Source organism: Crotalus tigris, unplaced genomic scaffold (assembly GCF_016545835.1).
Source record: "Crotalus tigris isolate CLP2741 ecotype Arizona unplaced genomic scaffold, ASM1654583v1 scf7180000017871.4482833, whole genome shotgun sequence".
NCBI lineage: Eukaryota > Metazoa > Chordata > Lepidosauria > Squamata > Viperidae > Crotalus > Crotalus tigris.
The window spans coordinates 2,243,143-2,269,214 of record NW_024096690.1 but is presented as its reverse complement, the minus strand read 5'-3'; the positions used below and the strand labels follow the sequence as shown (position 1 = coordinate 2,269,214).

General features: G+C 37.3%; 1 protein-coding gene across 20 annotated transcripts in view; it reads left to right on the top strand.

The window, feature by feature from the left end:
• Positions 1-26,072, top strand: part of NEK10 (NIMA related kinase 10) — a 126,585-nt gene that overhangs the window by 41,742 nt on the left and 58,771 nt on the right. For all 20 annotated transcript variants that reach the window (XM_039343709.1, XM_039343712.1, XM_039343710.1 and 17 more), the window contains 4 exons: positions 450-571; positions 1,420-1,522; positions 20,093-20,168; positions 24,887-25,016. In XM_039343709.1, coding sequence (XP_039199643.1) covers positions 450-571; positions 1,420-1,522; positions 20,093-20,168; positions 24,887-25,016 — 431 coding nt within the window. The remainder of the gene's footprint in view (positions 1-449; positions 572-1,419; positions 1,523-20,092; positions 20,169-24,886; positions 25,017-26,072) is intronic.

Below are 26,072 nucleotides of genomic sequence, written 5' to 3'. Positions count from 1 at the left end.
TCCAGTGTTGATGATTACCTAGTTTTGGTAATGAAGCTTCTGCAAGAAAACAACCAAGCTCAGAGAGCACCAAGTCACCTCACAGCAATATTTAATTTACTACAAGTTTGATATACAAATATTTTCTTTTAAATGTTGCTGAAAACTATGTATTTTTAACTATAATCAAGTTGAAGAGATTTTTTTGTTTATCATTATGAATCTGTTCCAAGAAAATAACTAACATCACATAGTCAATGAATTAGGTTTGATGTTAAGCAGTTCAGTTTTTGGGAGACATCATTAAGTGATTGAATGCATAGTTGTTGAGAACATAGGCTAATGCTGTGTTCCTGTGAGAACATCTGAAGAATCAGTTTGCTTTAATTATTTCCAAGAAATATGCCTGCTTGATTTCCCTTGCATAACAATTATTTTATTGTTACTATTTTTTGTTTCATTATGTATAGATGATAGATTGTATATAGTCATGGAGCTCATAGAAGGAGCACCCCTTGGAGAACATTTTCATTCTTTGAAGGAAAAACAACAACAATTTACAGAAGAGAGAATATGGAATATATTCATTCAAGTAAGAACCTGAATTTCCCTTCATTACTTCCCCTACATCTTTTCTGGTCATATAGTTAATCAGGATCTGAAAAGTCTGAAAACCATGTTAGGCTATGATGGCAAAAAAAAGAAAAGAAAAGAAAAGAATGTGGCCTCACCTTTTCTGATTAACAAATGTTTTTGAAAGATCTAAACTTTTTGCGAGCTTATTTGTTAGTCGGAAAAGGTGCTCCACATTCCTGGTTTATATATATATATAAATAGCCTAACATGGTTTTCCACCTGTAATGATTATATGGTAATAATATATTGATACTTATCAGGATCTGTCCTTTTGTCCCTTCTGAAGTATCCATGTTCATTTTTTGTTTGCAATAAGAGAAAATTGTCACTAGAAGTTACTAATCATAAAACTTTTTGCCAAAAGTCTATCAAGACAATATGGTCCATAATACCATAATGTTTTAAAGGCAACTTCTTTCTTGAGGAATCTAGCAAAAATAAAACTCTGTCAATTTCCCTCTAATGATAGAGTTTACATGCTCCTTCCCTTTTAGAAGAAATGCAAAACAACACACAGCATTTAACAGAAGTAAGTTTCCTTCTTTGCAACTATTCTGGATACAGTACTCTCAGCTGTTCTGCAAAGCAAAAAATGTGACTAGTACACTTTGATCTTCTAATGAACTGTAGTAGCCATTTTGCTTATTATAGGACACTCACAAATTATCCTTTCAGTGTTATGCTTCAGAATTTTATTGCCATTAAAAAGTTGTTTAATTAGTGCTGATGTATCTGGCTTTGTATTGCATTAAGATTGTTATCATAATCATCATTGTTATTATTATTATTGTTGTTGTTATTAAGCTGTGTTTAGCTCTTCGGTATTTGCACAAAGAGAAGAGGATTGTCCATAGAGATCTCACTCCAAACAATATCATGCTGGGAGATAAAGATAAAGTAACAGTCAGTAAGTTCTGTTTTTATGATCTTATTGACATTTGATAGAAAATAATGATGATGCTGATATCAATAATAAGCTAGTCATAATATCTATATGTTATATTTACTGTGAGAAATATCTCAGTACAATCAGTGGCACCATCTAGTAGAGGAACAGTTCCTCTTTTTAAATATAGTAGCATGTGTTACTGGAAATAAGATCAGTTGAATATCATTACGACCAATTAATGAGGTTCATATGAATATCATGGCCTTTTCTTATTTTCTTATTTTTTTGTAAGTTTCTTGAAAAAGTGCAAAGTAGTGAGTTACTTCTGTGTAAATTAAAATATTATGCTATTTTTAATGGACATTCCAGAAAATACAATATCTGTTGAACATGTATGTATTATTCTCTCTGTGTAGAAATAGTATATTTTCTATAATTAATGCTGTTATTTACATTTTTATGCTGTTTATTCAAAGCTGTAATTACCCATTCTTACTGTTTTTACATCAGATGTTTTATATTTTTCTTTCAGAAGGAAACATTTTGCATATCTGTCTGTCTATCTATCTATCTATCTATCTATCTATCTATCTATCTATCTATCTATCTATCTATCTCTATCTAATCTCTATCTCTTATTATCTGTAATCTATATCTGTTTTACTTAAATGTTAGGTTTGCACATTTGATGGATGAAATAGGAAAGGCATACCTAACTTATCCCATTGGTTATTTGCATATTAAGTATAATAAAATATGAGTAATCCCTGCTGCTGTTCCATAAAATTGTCCTCTCCTAGGGGTAGTTAACCTTGACTTTTATATCATTGCACATATCTGATTTCAACACAATCAACTTGTCTTTTATTAATTGTATCAGAGTATATTATAATATAAAATACAAATGAAAATAAAAATGAGAAAAAGTGTGAAAAGGAGATGTTGGATAAAAAGAAATGGAAAAGGAAAAAGCAGTTATGGATCCTTTAATTCAGATTTGGAATGAGATCTAGGACTTGTTCTGTTATGGCTCAAGGTACCTGAAAGTTCTTTCTTTAGTTCCATTAGGACAATTTTATTTAAACCATTCTCATAATGAATAGCCTTATTCTTCATTGTGTATTTCAAAAAAATCAATTTTGTCATTTACTTGGTTTTTGCCACTTACAGTGGTTTGAGAAGTTTCTTCATTCAATTTCATTGCTAGATTAACAATTTTCATTTCTTTTGCTTGAATTCTTTTGTCTGAATATTCCTCCAACGTGGTTCTCGTGAGATCCAGCTGGGTTGGTTCCTCTTTTGTAATTTGGTATTCATCTTTATTTATTGTTTATTTAATTAAATTCTGCTTTCCCATTGTTTTAATCTTTGACTCCCCCTTATGGTCCAAGAGCAAATCTTATAAGTAACACATTTAGAAGTCTGAAGTTGTATCTTAACTAATCAAGTTCAGTTAAAATCAGAAACTTGCTTTCCCATAAGTACGTCAGAGTCACTAGTCACTAGTAATAAATCCCATTATCAAGTGATCATGGCAGAAAAAGGCCAATTATACTTTAAAATTTTGAATGCCTGTGCTTGTCAAAGACCAATTAAAGAAAGAAAATATTCTAAGCTTCTTTATTTCCTCTTCATTGTTTAGCACTCACAGTATTTCTAAGATGGCACAGTTCTTCAAAAAGAAATAACACACTACAATTGAAAAGAGACTCTTTTACATCAGTAAAGGCAAATAATTAAAACAAAGTGATTAAGAAATAGAAGATATATCTTATTGTCCAAGCTGGCAGGAATAGCCAACACTCCAGAAAATAGGCTCAAGATACATAAGGATCTTGACAGACTTCAACATTGGGTCCTATCTAACAAAATGAAATTCATTGGTGAGAAAATATTCTACATTTAAGTAAGGACAACCATTTAAACGCACAGGTATAGAATAGGTGGTTCATGGCTCTGTAATAGTAACTGTGAGAAGGATCTTTGACTCCTAGTGGACAATCACTTAAGTATGATCAATAGTGTGCTGCAGCTACCAAAAAAACCAAACCTAGGCTGCATTAACAGAACAATAGAATCCAGATCATGTGCAGTGTTAGTACCACTTTATAATACCCTGGTAAGACCACATATATTGCAACCAGTTTTGGTCACTATGATATAAAAAGATATTGAGACTGTAGAAAGAGTGCAGAATAGAGCAACAAAGATGATTAGGGGACTGGAAGCTAAAACATATGAAGAATGTTTTCAGGAATTGGGTATGTCTAGTTTAATGAAGAGAAGGACTAAGGGTGACATGATAGCAGCATTCCAACATCAAAGGGGCCGTCATGAAGAGAGGGTCAACTTATTCTCTAAAGCAACTGAAGGCAGGACAAGAAGCAATGAATGGAAACTAATCAAGGAGAGAAGCAACCTAGATCTAAAGAGAAATTTCCTGACAGTTAGAACAATTAATGTGGAACGGCTTGTCTCCAGAACTTTCTAGTTGTAGATTTAATTTGGAGATTTGCTCGTTTATATTATATAAATTATTTTTAGTATCATTATAGTTTCTTTTTATATCCTCTTTGTATGCAACAATTGTTTGGTGAATTGTAGCGTAGAGAATATTTCCTTATGAAAGGCATTTGTTTTTTCTCGAAGCATCATTCCGGAGATCCTCTAATATCACCAGTCCCAGTAAGAGTAGAACAAAGTTTCCTCTAGCTTTTTGGACTTTATATGTAGCCTTTATAATCCAATAGATTCCAGAATATAGGTCTAGTCCCAAAAGCAATATTTTATAGTGATCCTTTGTCTCAGGCATGCAAAAATTGTCAGTCAGGCAAGATTATAATCCACAATGTTCAAAGTGTTCAAAGTATTCAATCTCCTTAAAAACAGCTCAAAACTCTCCCCCAGCCAGATGTAACCAAAGGTCAAATTTTTCTTTCTCTCTCACTAGCTTTTGAGATTAAAAGTTCATGCTCAGTAGGTGTTTATAGTCCAAAAAGATCAGGGTGATAAGTATATCAAAATATTTTCCTTTATTGCCAGCTGTTCTCCCTTAAGCTAGGAGTCACCAAGCAGCCAGGAAGCTAATTATAGTGCTGTACTCACTACTAGATTTCATTCAAAATCCATTTTCCACTTTTAAGACAAAGGATTGATTTCTTATATTTCACCTCAATGTTTTTTTTTCCAAAGAGAAAATCTTAATAATTATCTCAATTCTCAAATTTAAAAACTGTAGCTTTATGTTACTTCCACTTCAATATTGCGTATTTCTGTCCCCCATAGAAATTAAAACACCACTTCCATTCACATTCAATGGTTTTTAGCTTCTTGGGAAGCTTTCCCAGGAAATTCTGTTGTAAAATAGTAAAGAAAGGATAGATATTCTACCCAGTTCCAAACATGCTGTTTATGATGTGTTAATAGGTGCTTTTCTTCTTTGGTTGTCAGCAGCTAATGGCTGGCCATAGGAATGTAGCCAGTCTTTCCCCTGCCAGTATGGAGGGCTTTCTTGGATCGAACGGAAAGACCGCCATCTCTCCGTGATTGACGAGACACCCCTCCTTCTTCCTCACCTCTCTGGGGTGACTAAGCCCTTTTTTAGGGCCCACAGCAGGGCAAAATCAGACACGGAAGGTAGAGCCATGGCTTCCTGCCTCCATCTCGCTGTGACGCAAAACCGGAAGTCCTCGGCTGTCCAGTCTTATTAAAGCAGCCACTTTTTTTAAAAAAACGTGCAGTAACTTTGATTCAGGTTAATGCACAGATAGTATATAAATGGCAAACCTCATTTCTCTAATACTAATGCAGAGTTCTGCAGGTTCCAAAATACTCTAAAAGATTTACACACCTTAATTTAAACCATTGGCAGTTAACAGTGAAATTCTGCACTATGGCTGCTCTTTATGACCAATCGACACAAATGTGAATATGGATAATCTACTGAATTTCATTAATCCATTGAGATTTATATAATGGATTTTTGTTTTAAATAATGAATATATAATTCATATTCATGGATTCATTGGGTACTCAAAATTAATTTTAATATGAGTTTGCTGTCTGATAGCTGCAAAGGTGAACATTAATTTTCTGATGAAACATTTCAGTAGCATTCATCATATGCTAATATTGTAAATTATGTGTAATGTACATTAGTGTAAATTATAAAGCGTGAAGTGTTTTCCACTTGCATTTCTTTTTGGTTTGGTTCATTTCTTTTTTTGGTTGTGCTTAACCAAATGAGTGATTCTGATACTTGAAACATAAGCAAATAAAACAACAATAAAATATTCTTTAAAATGAATCCTGACTGCAAACATCCCTCTGCTTTGTTTTTATTTTTGCATGTTTGCAAGCAATTATGATTGATCTGTTGTAACCAGTGAGAGTGTATATAGACTGTATTCAAATGTTCAGCAAATACATTCTTTGTCTTCCGCTACAATTCTGAATGCATTCATGCATATGGAAAGCTAATATACAGAAGAGAATCATAGCAGCTTTATATAAATATATACTTGCATTTTAGTATTTTCTAGTAAGTAGTTAGATCAGGAGCTTGGATGTACTTAAAGAGATAGCCACTGTATGGTGCTCATGCATTACAATTGGAGAACTCTCCTTTTGCACATTCAACCTATTTCAGTAGAGGATTGGAACAGCATCTGCTATATAGTAAGTTTAAATAACTATTCCTAGAGTTTAAATAACTCTTGGAAAAACCTTAGTATAAAGCAGTGGGTCGCGACCCCTTTGGGGGTCGAACAATCTTTTCACAGGGGTCGCCTAAGACAATCGGAAAATACATATTTCCAATGGTCTTAGGAACTGAGACTCCACGCTCTTCTATGAGGCCATAGCTCCCCCGGCAACTGGTAGCCTCCCCTGACCACTGGCAACACAGGAGGGGCAGCTGCGACAAGGGACGACCCCCTGACCCCCAGCTGGCTTCCGGGGATTCCCCCGGTGCCCAGCAAGAGGGAGAGGCAGCCGCAGTGGGAGGCAATTTCTCCGGCATCTGGCTGACTTGCCACCGATGGCCAGCTAATTTTCAGGACTCTCCCTGCATCCAGTGAGAGCGAGGGGCGGCTGAAGCAAGAGGCGGTCCCTCTGGCGTCCGGCTGGCATGCCTCTGACATCCAGTTGGCGGTAGGGACTTCCCCAGTGTTAATGTCAATGGAGGGAGGCGGCCGCGGTGCATGGCAGCCTCGCCGACTCCCAGCTGGTCCACGGAAGTCGGGTGGCACCCCGGGGCAGCATACGGACGTCGGCTGGCCGCTGGCTACTCTTCCCTGTCCCCCACCAGTTCATGTCAAGCCCAGGGGCTTGACACACCGCTTATAAAGTTTTCGGCGAGCTGTTTCCAAAGCTAAGGACAAAGCTAGAATTCAGAAATAATCGCCCATTCAAAGCCACGCAAGAAATGGGTGTGGGGGAGAAAAAGAAGAACGCGAATTAAAAGTGTTTCTCCTCCTCTCCCCACCAAGGGTGCTTTTTCCTGCGTCCCACGCGCATTTTGTAATGGAGTGGGGCATCGGTGCTGGACACGTTCCACTCCGCACGGTCCCCCAGGCAAGTGATGGGCAGTGTGAAAAACAGTGTAACACTCTGAACATTCTGAGCCATTGTGACATTTCAAATCCCGCGAGCGTGAAAGTACCATCCCACAAAGCTGCAAGCGCCACAGCAGGATGGAAAGGGGAACCCCTCGCTCTTCCAACTCTCATGCTGCTTAAGGCTTCGTGTACGGCGAGCCACCGAGGCCAATTTCCTCTGTGAGAAGAGAACGCTTTCCCTCTGCTCCCTCCACCCGAACTCTCCTCCTCGAAAGGGGCGAGGCTGAGAGACAGGAGCTCCTTGAGCGCCACGGCAGACGGTTCTTAGGGAAATTACCTTCCTCTCTAACTGTTTTGAAATAAAATAATAAAATATACTAAGGGCAATTTGGGATTCACTTCACTCCAAATACAAAGCTGGGAGATGTAGAGAATGATCGGAAAGTTGTCATTTCTATAACTGAATCTTTTTCGAATAACCAGGAAGAAGACGATCCTAAATTGTCTAACTAGAATAGAATAGAATATAGACCAGACCAGAGTAGAGTAGAGTAGAGTAGAGTAGAATAGAATAGAATAGAATAGACAATATGGAAGAGAGAAGAGATTAGACAATATGGAATAGAGTAGAGTAGAGTAGAGTAGAGTAGAGTAGAATAGAATAGAATAGAATAGAATAGAATAGAATAATAGAATGGAATGGAATAGAATTTAATTATGTTCAATTTGTAATAATGAAAATACATCCTGCATATCAGATATTTACATTACGATTCATAACAGTAGCAAAATTACAGTTATGAAGTAGCAACAAAAATAATTTTATGGTTGGGGGTCACCACAACATGAGGAACTGTATTAAAGGGTCACGGCATTAGGAAGGTTGAGAACCACTGGTATAAAGTATAATGGAAATATGGAAGGAACTGAGATTTTCCCACTTTGTTTAGATTGATAATATTCTATCAGTGAAACACTTGGTGCTCTCTGAACTTGGTTGCTTGCTTACAGACTTTTCATTACCTAACTAGGTAACATCATCAGTACTAATAAATGTGGAATTTATTCCCAGTATATTTATAAATAGCTTGCCCTGCAAGTATTGTTAGGTTAAAGTTTTTACTAGTTTTGTGTGGCTGCTTTAATGAATGCTGATAGTTCTGAAATGGCTTTTTCTGGCAAAGAGATGGTTGTACATTTTGGGGAGCAGAACAAATCAAACACACAAAAATTGACCAAATGCTTCTTACTGTAAATAGTATTTATAAACTGATGGAGTCTGTCACTATTGCTACATAACTGGATGTCATGATTCACTGTCAGTATTTTTCTGATCTTCCTATCCAGGGCTTCTGGTTCTATGGATCTAATGACTAGAATTGCCCAGGTGTTAATCATCTTGATGGTATTTCTGGTACTTAGTTTAGGCTTATGATCTTCTTCACTTTTCTAATGAATTCACTACCATGTTTCCCCGAAAGTAAGATCTGGTCTTATATTATTTTGCCTCCAAAAGAGACATTAGGTCTTATTTTACGGGGGTGTCTTGTATTTTTTGTGACACCTGTCTCACTTTGTGATGGTGGCACCAACAGCCCCGTCCAGCAGGAGCCCGTGTGGGTGCTGGCCCACTTCTGCGGCCACTCGCAGCAGGAGGCTTCATGGCACATCACACTGCGACCACCACAACAAGGCAAAGCAGGTGGGGGAGGGGGTGTAGTTGCCCCATGTGCCCTGCACCCGCTTTCTTCAGGGCCCCCCTGGCCAGGCCATTCCTTGATTGGTGACCTTCCCTTTCACTCTCCTCCTGAGCCGGACTGCCATGCTACAGAGGATGGGCAGGGTAGGCCTGGTCTCCCTCTGCAATTTCAGAACCGGGGGGAGTGATGGTGAAAAGCTCCGCTGCTGCCGTGCACTGCTGGAGGGGCTTCATATTTTGCCCCACAGATCACCTGCCTGGCAGCAGCTGCCACCTCCTTTTTTGTGAGAAGTTGGAACTTTTTTAGTCCCACAAACTCTGCTTTCCTGCAGCAGGATAGAAACATGCCAGAGCTGGAAAGTAGATTAGTGAAGAAATTTTTTGTTTTCGGGAGGAGCTGGGAGGTGATGTGCCAAACTTTACAGCAGCATCAGTAGGAGAAGTGTGTTCTGTCCCAGCCTACCTGAGTCCTTGTTCAGCTCACAAGGAGAAACTCCTCTTCCAACAAGCAGGCTGGAACTGCAGGAAAAACCAATCCCCTTTTATTATTCACAGACCTGAGTAAATGTCCAAGGCAAACAAAACACAGTTCACAGAAACTCAATTCTTTAACATGAACGGTTGCCTTCAGCAACCAGCACCTCCCATACCTTCCTTTTATTATGCAGCCAAGGCGTGGCTTCCTAATGCCTAATGGAAATCCTTTGCCTTTGGAGCTGCCCCATTGCATCCTGGATATCTTCCATCTATGAGACATCACTGTCCAACTCAGCTGTGTCTCAGCCTGAGTGCAAGTAGAGGGGCCAGGCTCCTCATCAGACTGTAAGTCTTGGAGCTCCTCAGAGCCTTCCTCTGACTTTGATGTCACTTCAGGCCCTCCTCCTCCTCTGATTCCCCAGACTCAGCTGCTAGGTCCACTGGATGGCGAGGAATCGCAACAAAGCGGCAGGAAACAGGGCTACCATTTCCAGAACGGACAAGGGAGATGCGGGGTAATGCAGGGCGATGCAAGGTGGCAAACAAGTGCTCTGCTCTGCATCGCTGCACAGAGCCGCTCTGCTCCCCATTCTCCATTCTCTCCAGTGGTGGAAACATAGGGCTGGCAGAGGGAGGCTGCAGGGAAGGCTTGTGCTGCCCAGTCATGGCACAAGCCACAGGAGAGTTGGTGGAGAAGGAGGGGGTGGCTGCCTCCAAGCAGGTGATCTGTAGGGTGAAGCATGAAGAAATCCCCTGCAGCGGCACACAGTGGCAGTGCAGCCTTTCGCTGTCATTCCCCCTTGGCTCTGAAACGGCAGAGGGGGACCAGGTCTACCTCACCCACCCTCTGTAGAATGGCAGCCCAGCTTGGGAGATGAGTGAAAGGGAAGATAGCTGAGCAAAGAATGGCCTGGTGGGTTACAGAAGGAAGCGGGTGTGGGGTTCATGGGCAGCTCCACCTCCTCCACTTGCCTCTCCTCATGGCAGCAGTGGCGCAATGTGCTGTGCTGCCTCCTACCCCATTGCAGCAGCGAGGTGGGATGGACTGGGCGGGGTCCTGATTAGGGCTTATTTTGGGGGTAGGGCTTATATTAAGCCCACTCCCCAAAATCAGGGTAAGTCTTTTTTTTGGGTGCTACTTATTTTCAGGGAAACATGGGAATGTTTGATTTCAATTTGCTTAGAGTTATCAACTCTAATGGATTCCCATGTATCTATAGTAATCTTCATCCATACATCAAGTGATCTTTATTCTATCCCTCTGTTAATGTAATTTAGGATTACATTGGCTGTTTTGGCTGCTGCTGCACACAAATGATTGTCTGCTAGGACTCCAAGTTCCTTCTCACAGTAACTGTTGAGAGGGATCTTGGAGTCATAGGGAATAACCACTTAAATATAATTGTTGGACCACAAAGTCTCCAAGATCTCTTCCAACTCTGTTATTCTGTTATACTCTTGATGTTATTTCATAAGGTATCTTGATTCCTTTAGTTTTCGCTATTTTTCTCTGTTGATGGTAATGGATTGACATACTTAATCAGTTCAAATTCTATTTGCAATATCTTGACTGTATATTCAGACAATGCTGAGCAACTATTCCATTTGTCAGATGGCACACAAATTTAATAAATTATATTATTATTAGGATTGGTGGCTTCGTTATCCAAGCTGCATTCTTGTTGTATTTCTTTGGGTTGTCCCAATAGCTATGCTCAGAACTGCACTATTTCTTCTTTGTCTGGTTTGGCTGGGTTATTTGGCTAAAGTTGGAAATTCTTCTTATAATGTGCAATTCAAAGCAAATTAACTGCCCCAGTCAGAAATTAGTCTGGACACCCATTCCTATATAGCAAAAGACGTGGTTCCCCAAAAGTTGAGCTATTTCTTTGGCAGTGAAACATCTTAGTAAAAAGATCCCCTAAGAGTAACATGGATATGCAGTCATTGACTGGGGGTAAATGAATTATATCCAGAGAGAGAGTATGCCATCAATGGAGGAGGGGATGCATAGGAAGGGGATGAAACAAACCTGCTGGCTTCTGATAGTGGGATTTAGTTCTCTGCAGATAGGGCAAGATGCTATATAGCCTTTAATGTCCGTTGCCATTTTAGGTTACCAGAAGTGTCTTAATGTTCTGTGCAGCATTAATATGTGTGTGTGTGTGTTTGTGTGTGTGTGTGTGTATGTATATGTGTGTATGGATATATATATATATATATATATATATATATATATATATATATATGTGTGTGTGTGTGTGTGTGTGTGTGTGTGTGTGTGTGTGTGTGTGTGTGTGTGTGCATGTGTATATATATATATGTGTGTGTGTGTATGTGTGTATATGTGTATATATGTGTATGTATGTATATATATGTGTATATGTGTATATATATATATATATATGTGTGTATGTATGTATGTATCTATCTATCTATCTATCTATACGTGTGTGTGTATATGTTTATGTTTATAGTTCATAAGTGCTTAATAAACAATGTGTTGTCTGGGTCTTAGCTTAATAACATATATTAAAGTACCCCGTTTTTCCAATCATTGGTAAAATACATCCCCTATTTGAAAATATTCTGTATCTTATTTTTCTTTAATCTTTAATGTTAGTCTATCCATTTCTGCACATTCCATTATTTTCTTAATTATGTCATCTTCAGATGGCGTTTCTTCATTTTTCCAATGCTGCACAAAAACTTTTCTTGCTGCTGAATACATGTACCATTAAATATACATTTTCTTTCCCATATTTTCCTGAAATTATACAGTGCCTAATAGAAATAGTTCTTATAGTTTTTTAAACATTTTTTCTAACTTAGTATGAACTTTTGTTCAGAATTTTTTTTGCTTTAGGGCATGTCCACCAAAGATGATAATACGTGCCTGGTTTTTGCCTACATTTGCTAGACATATTTTTAAACATTTTTGCTAGTCTAACAGGTGGTAGGTGCCATCTATAAAACACTTTATACAGATTTTCTTTATATGCAATTTCAATTGTTGTTTTAGTTTCTTTCCCAAACTGCAGCATTTTGAACATTCCCTCAAGCCTCACTGGTGGAGGAACAATAGTCCTGCTCTTGTATTTCAAATCCCCTCCTTCCATTGCAAATAGAGACATATTACCAGGTGTAACTTCCTGGAGGTCATATCCATATCTGTTAATGCAATTTAGAAAATCTAATGCAATCCTAAGTTGCATTAACAGAAGGATTTGGCATAGCTTTCTTCTTCCTCAGAACACAGTGATAGCGCCCAGTGTTCAAGTCTGTTCAGATCCTCCTGTATCCTAAGCCTGTCTTCTGGAGTGTTGGCTATTCCTGCCAGCTTGGTGTCGTCTGCAAATTTGATGAGTTCCCCATCTATCTCCTCGTCCAAATCATTGATGAAGATGTTGAAGAGCACTGGGCCAAGAACAGAGCCCTGGGGCACTCCACTACACACTTCCCTCCATGTAGATGTAGTTCCATTGAGGACCACACACTGGCCAGTCAGCCAGCTACGAATCCATTTGGTGGTGATGCTGTCTAACCCTCATTTTTCTATCTTATTAAGTAGTAGGTTGTGATCTACTTTGTCAAATGCCTTACTGAAGTCCAAGTAAATTATATCCATAGCATTCCTCTGGTCCACTAATTTTGTCACTTGGTCAAAGAATGCAATAAGGTTTGTCTGGCATGATCTGTGTTTGACAAACCCGTGTTGGCTTTTAGTAATGACTTGGTTTGCCTGTAGGTGTTCGCTGATTCGTTGTTTGATTATCTTTTCCAGAATCTTCCTAGGTATTGAGGTCAGGCTGATAGGTCTGTACTTTCCTGGATCCATTTTTTCCCTTTTTTGAAGATGGGAACTACATCAGCTCTTTTCCAGTCCTCTGGTAGTTCCCCAGTGCTCCAGGATCTTTGAAAAATATCATTCAGTGGTTCTGAGATCACGTCTGCCAGTTCCTTGAGAACCTTGGGATGTAATCCATCTGATCCTGGTGATTTGAACTCGTCTAGGCTGGATAGGTGCTCACTTACCATTTTCTTGTCTATCTTAACTTGTGTTTCTACTCTTGTTTTTTATGGCATTATTTTTGATAGGTTGGTCTGCTTTTTCTCTTTGTGTAAAGACAGATGCGGAAAAACAAGTTAAATAGTTCTGCGTTCTCCCTGTTACTTGTCACCTTCTTGCCAAATAGTTAATGCTTTAACTGTTTGGAAATCTATTAAGTGAGCTGGTACTCCTGAATCCATTAGCATTACAATGGTTTACTCCCAGTCCTGGGATAGGGAAATAGTGTTGAGCTCTCTCTAATGCTTGAATTCTCTCTCCAGCAAGCTCTTGAGTCTCTAGTAACGTTGCTTATTTCTCTGGCCTTGGAATTTGTGTCCAGGACAACTCTCTCTCATGGCTGAAGAATCTTTCTCCTCTCCAGCAAGCTTTGAAAAGGCAATTGCTGACCATGTATCCAGATTTTTCACAGTAAAAACTAAATGCCAAGACTCTGTGCCTCTGTCTTTCTTCTGTGGTCAGTGACTGTCTAGCCACTCCTATTTGCATGGGCTCTTCTCCTCCCTGTTCATTCCCTGTTGGCATCAGTAGCACAAAGGTTGAATAGTAAAACTGAGTTGCTGGCTTTCTGCAACAATTGGCCAGGCACAAATCTCTTCCAAATATAAGTCAATATTAACGCAAATCTGTTAGGTTTGGTCTAGAGTCTATGGAACTCCTTGCCTGATGAACTCACTAGCAGTTTGATCACTTGGATCCTATCTGAACTGAGCCATGAGAGCTGCCTCATTCTGCTCCAAATCTGCTGTGCCTAGTCTGAATTCTCTTATGTACTGCCATACTTTTTTGTGTGTGCTTTGTTGGAGCTCATGATTCCAGCCACATTTTCTCTTACTGTATCCCTGAAGTGGCCCCTGAAGTTTGCCATGAGTTTCTGATAGTTAGCTATAGGGTCATTGCATTTCATGTTGTGGAAGGCCCATTGCAATGCTGAGGCTGTTAGGAGACTTAATACAAAGGAGATTCACAACTGGTCAATTGGAAATTCCACTACTTGAATTCCCATAAACAACTCACATTGTGCTATGAGGTTCCCATCCATTCTGATTCTCCTTCAAATCTTTCTGATAAGCTGTTCTCAGAAAAATTGGCAGAGCTGCTGGAGCAAGTGAAAATGCTGAGGCTATGGGCAGTGGGGGTTGAGGTTGAATTCCACATTTGTTGGACAAACTGAAGCATTGTAGATGACATACTGTGCACTTTGGTTTCCAAACTATCCTGGCACTACATAACGGCATCCAATGTACTTTGCTCAGCCACTACGCCAACTTGTGGGTCAGGTACCATTCTGTTTTTTTCATTGTAATCTGTTGAAGTTTTGAGTGAATTGAGTAGATTGAGTCAGGTGCAAAAGATCAGGACCAAATGTGAAGTTCCAATTAAATTGTTTTATTAATCATGTCTGTTTTATTAATCATGTCTATATCCAAGAATCTGCTCAATTAACTGTTCCCATTATCTTGGCATTAGACAAGGGTCAACAAAGTTGGATTTAGTCGGTTTATGTCTACATAAAACCTCTGTGCTTATTCCACTTTTGATTCTGCCACCAGATTCTGCCACTCCTTTTACAACTTAATTATTCTTCATTTCATTTTCTCTTGTTTTATTCTTTGGCTGTTGATTTTATTCTCCGATGGCTTTGTTCTTTCTGAGGATCAGGTAAATGAGAAATTTCCTGGTTCAAGATAAAGACTTAGCATGGTTCTTGTTGACATAGGTGATGATCAGTCGGGTATGGGTTCTGTAAATTATGTCTCACAATATTGTTTATGGGAGAGACACTTTTTGTCTGGCTCCTCTGATGAGACCAGTCTAGCATGGTTGAAACTTTGGCATAGCTTTCTTCTTCCTCAGAACACACAAACCCCACAACCATATTAAGATAGTGTCTCAATTATTATAATTATTTATAATCAGCATTATAATGGATTGTAGAAATCATATATTACTTCCAAAAAGAATACTTTAAATAGACCCCTTCAAATTTAATTTTATTAATATTCAGCACTTTTAACATTCATATTATTTATCAAAATTTTTAACCCCATTAATTTTTATTTCATGTGAATCAGTCCTTAGTTTTTAATTCTGCCATTTTTTTCTTCCAAAGCATCAAATTTCTGTTTCAGCTCCAAAATGGTTTTAGCTGTTCAAATGGAGAAGATATTTTAAAGTGATACATAATTTTACATAGTGTTTTTATCTCTGCTACTTTATTGGAATATTGGAATTGGAATGTTTTTTGTTGGCCAAATGTGATTGGAAACACAAGGAAATTGTCTCTGATGCATACACTCTCAGTATATATATATAAACAACAAAGTGATAAGTCATAGATCATAAATCATAAGATACAATCATAATTCATAAGATATAAACAACAAGTAATAAATCATAAGATACTAATAGGAGAAGCTAGTAGGAGAAGATGGGAAAGATGAGAAGGATAATAGCAATACAGCATACAGATATGAGTAATTATCTTTAGGCATAAGACAGTGCTGTGAGAATTAAGTGTTTGACATTAGATGACATGGGGCAAAAAACTATCTTTGTGTATAGTTGCTTCTGTTGTAGGTTAGAAATAGTCACAGCCACAGTGTTTATTTCATAATTTGAGAACCTTTGAGATAGGTAATTCTTGTTTTCTCTGCATTCTTAAATTTGGACTGATAATTGATTAAATGAAACTAGATAAAGCAAATTACTGTTTCCCTGAAAATAAGACCCACATAGAAAATAAGCCCTAGCATGATTTTTAGTGTGCGCCTAATATAAATCCTACTTCAAAAATAAACCCTAGTTAAGAGCCAGCCCACTCTGTCCTGTCTGCTTGCTCGCGGTTGCAATGGGCCAGGAGAATACGTGTCATACTGGTGATGCCGCCACAAGTTGAGGTGAGGCAGATGGAGTCCCCATGGCCAGGCCACTCTCTGCTTGGCGACTTCCCTCGCCATTTCAATGACCTGGTCCCCAGCAGCCCGGTCCCACAGATCATTTGTGCAGCAATGGCCATCTCGTCTTCCTTCTCCACCTGTCACTTGGGTTCTGTGACACTGCATTGTGCTGACTGCTCCCCATTCACCACCTGTATTGTATGGTTTCAATGGCGGCAGCTCTGGAGGCTGGTGGTAGCTCTCTGAATCATCCTTGGGCTGGCCCCTTTCGTGGCTTTGCCTACATAGCCATGGGAGAATTGGCTGGAATCATGGCAGTGTGGTTTTCGGAGTGTCCCCGCTGCCAGCCCTGGTATAACTTTCCCATGGCTGTGTGGGCAAAGCTGCAAAGCCACCCAGGGATGATGCAGAGAGTCTACCACTGGCCTTCAGAGCTACTGCCAATGAAATCATACAATACAGGTGCCAACAGAGAGCAGGCAGCCTGATGCAGCACCGCAGGACCCAAGCGGCAGGAGGAGGAGGAGGAGACCATTGCTGGGCAGATGATCTGTGGGGCAGGACTGGCAGGGACCAAAGAAAGCCCCTCCAGCAGCAGGTGCCATCACTCCCCCTAGCTCCAAAACGGTGGAGGGGGACCGGGTAAGGCAACCAAGCCTTCTCCACCCATCCTCCATAGCGTGGCAGTCTGGCTCAGGAGGGAAGTGAAAGGAAAGAGACAGAGCAGGCAGCTGGGTCATTGAATAGGCGGGGGAGGTTGCCAAGTGGGGAGTGGCCTGGCTGCGGGGTCCCTGAGGTAAGCAGGTACAGGGCACATTGGGCAGCTCCATCTCCCCACCTACACACAGTCTCTGGTCCCATTGCGGCTGCGAGCAACCAGATGGTGGGATGGAGTGGGCGGCCGGTTGCAAAAATAAGACATCCCTGAAAATAAGCCCTAATGGGTGTTTTGGTCCCCCAAAAAAATATAAGACCTGGTTTGATATGTGGGGAAATACGGTATCAATTACATAAAAAGGAATTAAAGATACTGTAAGTAAATAGCTGCATTGATTCAAATTGAAGGAAAATCATGTTAATAACTTCAGATGTCACCAAACCAACTGGAAGACTTAGAGATATACATGTCAACTGTTCCTCTGTGGTTACATTACATAAACAGAATGTTTACATTAGCAGAAATTGTGAAGGAAAACCTACATTGAAAAAAATTGCATAATATAGGGAAAGTCATTTACTTATTTTAATTTATGGGTATCATTCTGGCATAAATCATATTTCTGTGATTCTCTGATATGGTCTGAATACCTTTTGATGTGTGTTTTGCTCACTAAAATTATTCACCCAAATATAAATATTAATAAGACTATTAATACTTTATTCTATGGGATTAAGTATTTGAAAATATACCAAGTCAGAATAATCTTGCTGGGGGAGATATTACTATTTCAAGGAAATAAAAGAATTAGAAACTGTTGATCCTTTGCAGTTCCACGAGAGGACTCTACCATATGCCAATCAGCTGTTATAATTGAATTAATGCAAAAATAACTATTTTTTTATTAATTCCAATTAAAAGCACTTGACAGCTCTAATCCATTTTTCATCAGAGCAGCCAAGGCAAAGTGATATATAACTTTTGACAGGGCTTTTTTTCTCATAGAACGCCCAGAACGGCACCTTTTTTGAATGAAACCTTGTAGGGTAGGCAAGGCAGGTTGTATGACGTGTGTGAGTTCTGACACCTTATTTTTTTTTTTTAGAAAAAAAATCACTGGCTTTTGATTCAGCTTTTCTAACCCAAAAAATTGTAATACAATCACACTATTAGTGCAGATAAAGTCTAGCCAGAAGGATTATAGGCACCAAGTTTTGCAGTAGTCAATACATTAAATTTGCATTGAAAAATAATGGGTATTTGTTTTATAAAGTGACCTCATTGAAAAACTCATAGCTGATTTACACTCTAAGGTTTTTTTAATCTTACATCCTTTTTCTTTCTTTTGAAAATATGTTTAATATTGAACATTGAGAATGTTTTAGTATATTTGAGAAACAATGAGAACTATTGTCACTAGTGCGTATGGTATTACTGATTAATATTAATTGTGAGAGTAGCTAGACTAAGTCATAAAAGGCATAATCAGAAACAGAATAGTAATATTAATAAAATTCAAATTCTTCCATATGTTAAGCATTGACTGGACCATGCCTGTTATGATTAATGTGAAGCTGTCATTTATGACAGCCATTTCTCAAAGTAGTATCTTTTTTCTGCCATGTTAATTATCATTAAAAACAACAAAAATATGACTTCTAGTGCAGAGCTTGGGCTTGTCATTTAAAATCTGAATAAGTCTGTCATTAAATATGGCTCAGTCTAAAATAACACCTTATAAGTTTGGAGTTTGGGTTAATTAGTAGCACTAAATAAAAGTGTCCTATAAGAGCTTTGGCATCATTTGGAGAACATGGAGCAGTGCTTAATTATTAGCTATGTGAAATATTTTTATTTATTTTTAACGTTGGAAATTTTATTACTTTTCTCAGACATTTTTCTCTTCTATAAGGCTGATCATATTGCTTATTTCTAAAGTTTACCTAGAATTTTAGTCCTAATTTATGGAGTCCAGAATGACATTTCAGGGGCCATTCTGTTCTTTTGATTTCCCCCCTCTAAGCCTTTAGAGAGTATTGAGCTTGGAGTTGCTCTTACAACAGATCCTGCCTTCCTCTAAGTTCTGACATTCTTTATGTGGTTAAGAAAATTATGAAAGAGGGCAAATGAAGCATTAGGCAGGAAGATGTTTGACAGGCAGTGAGATTCCAAAGAACTTGAATTTCATCCTTCTTCTGTGCCCACTTAGAAAAATATGTAGACCAGCTAATAGGGGAATTGTCCAGTACAATAACAACTCATGAAGATAACAGAGACCAAAATATTTCCCTGTCCTCATTTATGCTTCACCAAGGATTTGGAAAAATAAAGTGCTTTGATATCAGTGCATTATTACATTGCTTAAGAGATAAAGTAACTTATTCTGGCACTATATATAGAAATGATATATGCATTTCCATCTTAAGATGTGCTGTGTTACAGAGCGAGTTTACCTTTAAACAATACCTTGGGATTTTAAATGAACATACAATTCCTGTAATTTTACCTGGTTAAATCCTACTATTCTGGTTAAAGTATTGGTAATTTTATATGTCTATATTTGCAAAAGCAACTCAATGTCCAACTGATTGTATGAAGGCCAAAGCTGATGAACATAACAATCTTGTCTCACTGCTTTTCATAGCTATTAAAGCCAATATTGCAAAGTAAATCCCACAGGAAGAAAGAAGCTCCTTCCTTACAGAGCTAATGTAATTTGAGAAAAAAATTGAAACATAATAGCCCAGAGACAACTAAAATATCTTAAGTGGCTTTTTAAAAGATTACTCTTGTTATTTTACTCTTGGATTTGACTTCAAGAAATTACAGTATTGCCAAGAATGCTAGCTGATATAGTTTTAAAAAGTAAAAAATATTTAAATATTTATTTAGCTACTATGTTTTGTGGTTTGACATTTGTTCAGTTTTAATCTCCATAAATGGATTTTTATACATATTTAAACAGTGTTTCATTTCCATGCTGCTGGCACAGGGTATCAGAATGAATGACATTGTAAATTAGAATTGTGGCAGGCAACTGCCTGAAAATTGTTACATTTGATTGAAATTCATTTCAAAGGCAAATGCAGAAGATGAGCAAGTTAAATGAATGAAGGTTAGTGGTATAAAAGGATAGAGAAAAATATTCTTCTACATTAACTTTTATTATTTTTGAAACAGTGAATCTCCTATAAGAAACATAATGTGCTTTTCTTCTATATTTCCAGCTGACTTTGGTCTTGCAAAGCAAAAACAGGAGAACAGCAAACTCACTTCAGTTGTTGGAACTATTCTGTACTCTTGGTAAGAGAATATTAGGTTTAGAGTTTGGAAGTCTTTTTTCTAATTACTTCTTGTGAATGTACCAAGATATGAGTAGCAGATGAAATGGCTATGTTCAGATGACATTATATGCCATGGTATAGATTACTGGCAGATACATCTGCTTGTGCTTGCTGGTAATAGCTTTTGTGAGGTTGAATTTTGCCCTACTTCTGCTACTGATGGGGATTAGCTATGGGTTACTAACAAAGTTCATCTATTGCTAAAGTGTGTTTTGGCTTAAGTCAAGGACACATTTGAAAGTTTGAGAGAGTTATAGACACTCTAAAAATGGCTGGCATGGTGGGACACCACTTTTTACAAAATACCTCTAGTCTAAATTTGTTTTTATTTATATCCTGACTTTAATATTTATTATAAATAATTCAAGGTGGCAAGCACACCTAATATTCCTTTCTCTTCCTACTTTCCATGCAACAATAATCTTGTGCTGGAGAATGCCTGGTCTAAAGTCCCACCATAGCCAGCTTTCATGCCTAAAGTAGAATAGCTCATAATCTCCTGGCATGATGCCTTAACTACTATACCAAAGTATTGCCAAGCTATCTTTTATAATTCTTCTGGTGAATTGGCCACATTTCAAAACAAAACATTTTGTTCACCTTTTAATTTCTAAGAATGGCTCAGGGTTCTGTATGTGACCCTGAAATATTGTTGGAAATACAGATAATGTTTAAGGCTGGAACAGGCATAATTTGTTTTCCTCTCATTGCCAGTCTGTTCTGCCTTATTATTGAGGCTGAAGAGCACTCTTACTATTTTATTGCAGATTATGTTAAGGAAAGAAAATAGTAGATCCCCTAGCTACATTTCCCCTTCCACTGAGTATCATCTGCCAGCAATAAAAAAGCTTTATCAATAAATCTCCTTAATGTATATTGGAGCAGAATTGGGCAAATACAGTCAAGTCTTTCTTTCTAGGGAAATATGCACAGAGTACATATTCTTGGGACTTTTTTTTCCCTAGAAGGATGCAATTAGCTGGATGTTAGGCTTTGCCTATTCCTATAACATATTCCTGTAAATAAATTTCCTTTTCATGATAGTTATAAACTATTTCAGTTATTATGCTCAAGTCAGATGCCTGTTCTCATGAAAGCTGATGTGCATGTGCAGAACTTAAATCTCTTAACAATTCTCAGGGGAAAGGAACAGCCTAAACTAGCCAATAAATCCTGACCTCTGATCATCATCCAGCCAAATACTAGATCACGTGTAAAGCAAGAGGAAATCTGGGAAGGAAGGAAAACATTTTAAATTTGGAACAGTTGAAAATATATTTAAGCTGTCTCAGCTGTGGGATGGGAGATGAAAACAATGTCATAAGGACATGTAAAAAAATATGATTACCCAAACTGCAGTTAGGGAATTGCAAAAAGGAGCTCTTACCAAACATAATTTTTAAGCAAGGTTAAAGAAATCTCCATTTACAACAGTCACCACAATCTTCTTGTGGACTAAGCCTGGTGATGACCAAAAATAGAACATCTTTGCAGTATTGTATACTGTATGTATTGACTTTTATTCACCAGGTCTCAGTGTTGACCTTCTCACATTAATTCCCATTAATATTAAACTTTTAAATAAATTGCCTTTATTTTTGTACTGTTTAGATGACTTTTATATATTATACATATAGATTGTTTTTAAATATGCTGTTTAAACACTGTCTAATAAATAAACAGTGATAAACGGTGTACAAGCAATTATATTTAATCTTGACCTCAACGTTCTCAATGTAAATGGAAGGAACTATTCATACAAGGCCTAAATAAGGAAGCATCCTTTTTACAGTGGACATACAGGAGGGTAGGAAATGGCATGATAACCTCATCAAAGAGAGCAGGACTAAAGTTCTTAGCCCATGTTATTAGGGTAATATTATTTTACAATTTGAAAACTTATATTTTCTATCATTAGGCATAATTTATTTTATCAGAGATTTAACACAAGCGTTTTTGTTATATCTTATTGAAAAACAGTTTAAGAAATTTCCTGTGTAATTTTTGATGCTTTAATGCTGAAATATGATGGTACTTGCAGGACTCTTGGGAATGAAAAAAGAGGGCTTCAGAACAAAATTTGATGGGTCACAGATTGAAATGTATAGTAATGTATTTAGCCAGTTATTCTCTCTCTCAAGTCCATTCATTTCACCGGATTATTGTTCTGGACAAAATAGGAGGAAGAAGAAGTATTAGATAGATTCACTGTCTTGTATTATTTATAAAAATAATGAAATGGGATTAAAAATGAAATAAATAAATGAATTTATTTCTTGTTCTGTGCCCTTTCTCATTCTGGTAATATATTCAAACTGATCATAATTTGTGCTATTTAGAGTTTCTTTTGAAACTGACTTTGAAGTTTCAGTTTTGAGGCTAGCCACTAGTTGGGAAAGATTAATTATAGATTTAACTGTATTTTGATGTAAGGTATAATCCTATGTGTAGCTTATTTCTTTATTATTTGATTTCTCCTGGTTTTATTTTGTACAACTTATTTCAAAATTCCAAAGGAACTTTGTATTTCAATGAACGTGACCTTAGTATACAAAAACCTCTCTTCTTTGAGATTTTCAGGGACACTACTTTATGTTATCATTCAGCCTACTGTAACTTTTTTCAGCCTCATTCCATTTTTTATTATAATTTCTTCCATAATTTTTATTTATTTAAATATTTATCCCACTTTTTCATATATAATATGAAGGGGTGAATGTATTAATATTCCTTCTTCTCCTATTTTTCTCCACAAAAACAACCCTGTTAGGTGAGTTAAATTGAGAAGGAATGACTGGCCCAGTCATCTTCTCAGTTTTTTTGTGCCTAAGGCAGGACTAGAATTCACAGTGACCTGGTTTTTAGGCCAATATCTTAAACACTACAACAAACTTGCTCTCATTTTCTTATTTCTTTTCTTATCAAATATTTAACAGAATTTAAATATAAATATTCAAATATAAAACAGAATTTGGTGCATTGCTTTGGGAATGCAAATCTTATCATCTACAAATTATCAAAAATAGTTACTTATTATAGAAATTTACTAATTTATCTAAATGTAAAAGCGAAACATAAATTTGAAAAAAGTTAAGCTAGACAGTAACTACAGGTTTGTAACCAGGGTACTGGTGATTTTTCTTCTTGATTAGAATATGTGATATGTGACTGAGAGGTAATATTAGATAATATTGACTTTTATGAATAAGTTCACTTCTTGTAGAATTCAAGTTCTATTGATTTGATGTTATTTCTTTGACAATGAAATAGAAATGGTTGCCTTTGCGTTCTTCTGGAATGCTTTTACATCCTCCCAGACAATCCTTTAGCCACTTCCAAAGGCTAACCAATTCTGGCTCTGTTTAGCTTCTGGATTAATGTAAGATTAGCTAGCTGCTGCCATGGTACAAAAATGAATGAATTTATTCCATACTCATTGAAGGGTATTATCTAGACTGTTTGCTATAATTTTACAAAGCTGTAGTTAAATTTTTAAATGTTAATGTTAAATTAAAATTCTAAGTGGAGGAGGGTATTAATCCAGCATTTTAGAACAAATAAATAAAAACTGGTTGCAACCAATCAAGCTCCCAAAAATGGAAGAGACATCTGATTACATTGCAGACAATTGCCTTAGTAATGTGAAAAGGCAATTATTAAATGATTACATTAAAACTTTCGCTATTGATAGAATACTAACAAGAAATTCAAGTAATTGCAAGCTTGTTTGCTGCCTTTTGTAAAATAATTAGTGTTGCCAGTTTTGATTATGGTTCTGACAACAGGAGCAATGATGCTGCCATGTTAGAATTACAGGGGTGATAGGAGTGGTACCTGGCAGGAGCTCCAATTAGCTGTTTTTAGACTAAAGGTCGCATAGAGATGGAGAATAAATAAGCAAAAAAGAGATAACAAGGAAAACTTGGGTGAAAGAGAGAACAATTCATAAAGAGAAAGGTAGACTGAATGAAATGTAAGAAGATGGGGGGAGACAGAATGATATATTGTGAAAAAGTGAGAAAAGGAGTGAGAAAGAAAAAAATTGAATGAGAAGGGCCACAGAAGTGGGAGAATGATAAAAGCAAGAAAGACCAAGCAAAGGAGAGAGAATGATTGACCGAGTGACTGATTGAGATAATCCTGAATTCTATGAAATGTTGGGGTTCTTGGCAATATAGAAAATAACCTGTCCTGCTTTATTGCAGAAAAATCCACTCCTCTCAGAGATGAGATTCCGGCAGATATCCAAACTCATAAATCTAGGCATCTTCCAAAATTTGCTTCCTTTCTAATAATCCATGTTAGGGATAGTAATTAGCGATTCCCCCCCCCCCCCACTAGCAGGAAATCCAACCATCACTTTCCTTAAGTTGTCCTACATTAAAACTGAAAGAATAGCACCAGCTTGGCTGCCAGAATTATACTAGTATACTTTTGTGCTGCAAGACTGAGGAAATCACATTAATGCTATTATCAGAATGAGTTCTATCCCAAGTAATTTTAATAGGCTAGATTGGGAAATCAAATAGCCATTATTATTCTACATAAACTCTGAATTGTTTGTATTTTTATAGATTTTTTTACAAACTCTTCAGGATTTTGATGGTAATATATATTTGCTGACCTCTCCTCTGTCCTTTCTGTATTGCATATAATATTTTGTTTTCATTTATGCAGCCCTGAAGTTGTAAAGAGTGAACCATATGGTGAGAAGGCTGATGTCTGGGCTGCAGGATGTGTTTTATATCAGATGGCAACACTCAATCCTCCATTTTATAGTACCAACATGCTCTCCTTAGCAACTAAAGTATGCAGGTTTGCTAAATGAAATTTACTTTTGCCTATTTGTTTCATTTAATTGCTTTTTTAATCCTATATTTGTTATACCTCGTGGAAAATGTTCTGCAGGCAGAAATCCTGCATTTCATTAGGATTTTATAGCAGGTCTAGAGAAACAGTTTTGATAATTATTCTGACATAGATAAACTGCTAGATTATATACATGAAATATTCTCCAGATGCCCTAAATTAAATACTGGACTAAAAGTTTTGATGACTTTGGGCCTAAGAGGCAGACAGCTCAATCTCTTTAACTTTCCCCCTCTTTTTTATTTATGAGATCTTCAGTATTCTCTGAGTTTGGTGTTTTTCTTGGAGATGTCTTATTATTAAACTAGGCATCATCATCAGCCTAATTTGGTAATGAAACGTTTGCAAGAAAACCACCAAGCTCAAAGAGCACCAAAGACCCCACAGTTCACTACTGAGGTGACCCTGAGGATACAGACAAACTTCCAAGTGGCCTCAGTGATTCTCTAAAAGTATGCAAATAACCAGCTGTCTTCTTGGATGAGAAGCAAAATATTTCCAGAGAAAAACAAGAAAGTCCAGTTACCTCTGAAAAAGCACCTTTAAGACAACCATAACCTGGATGATGGAGAATCTCCACAGACATCTAACATTGATCTGTGATCCAGTGGCAAATGCTATGTCCCCTGTGGCTTTTAGAGAATTAAAATAAATCAAAACTAACAATATTCTTCTCCATAGTCTGCAAGATTGCTTAATCCTCAGAGTTTATACTTATGGTAAGAATTTGTAAAATGTGACATATATCTTAAAAAGGTTCAAAATTAGCTTTTAAAAGGCATATTTAATCTCAGGTACGAAGAATTCTCTATAAAGAAACCTACAGACTAGAAAAAAGTTGACAATTATTTAGTTGCTTCATAATTTATTTCATCAAATCATAATTAAGGTCTATTAAGGGGCTGTTCCTATTATTGCCAGACAAGAGTCAATGCAAAGTTATTTTATTGCCTTCTCTTTCTCTAAAAAAAGAGAAAAAAAATGAGGAAAACCC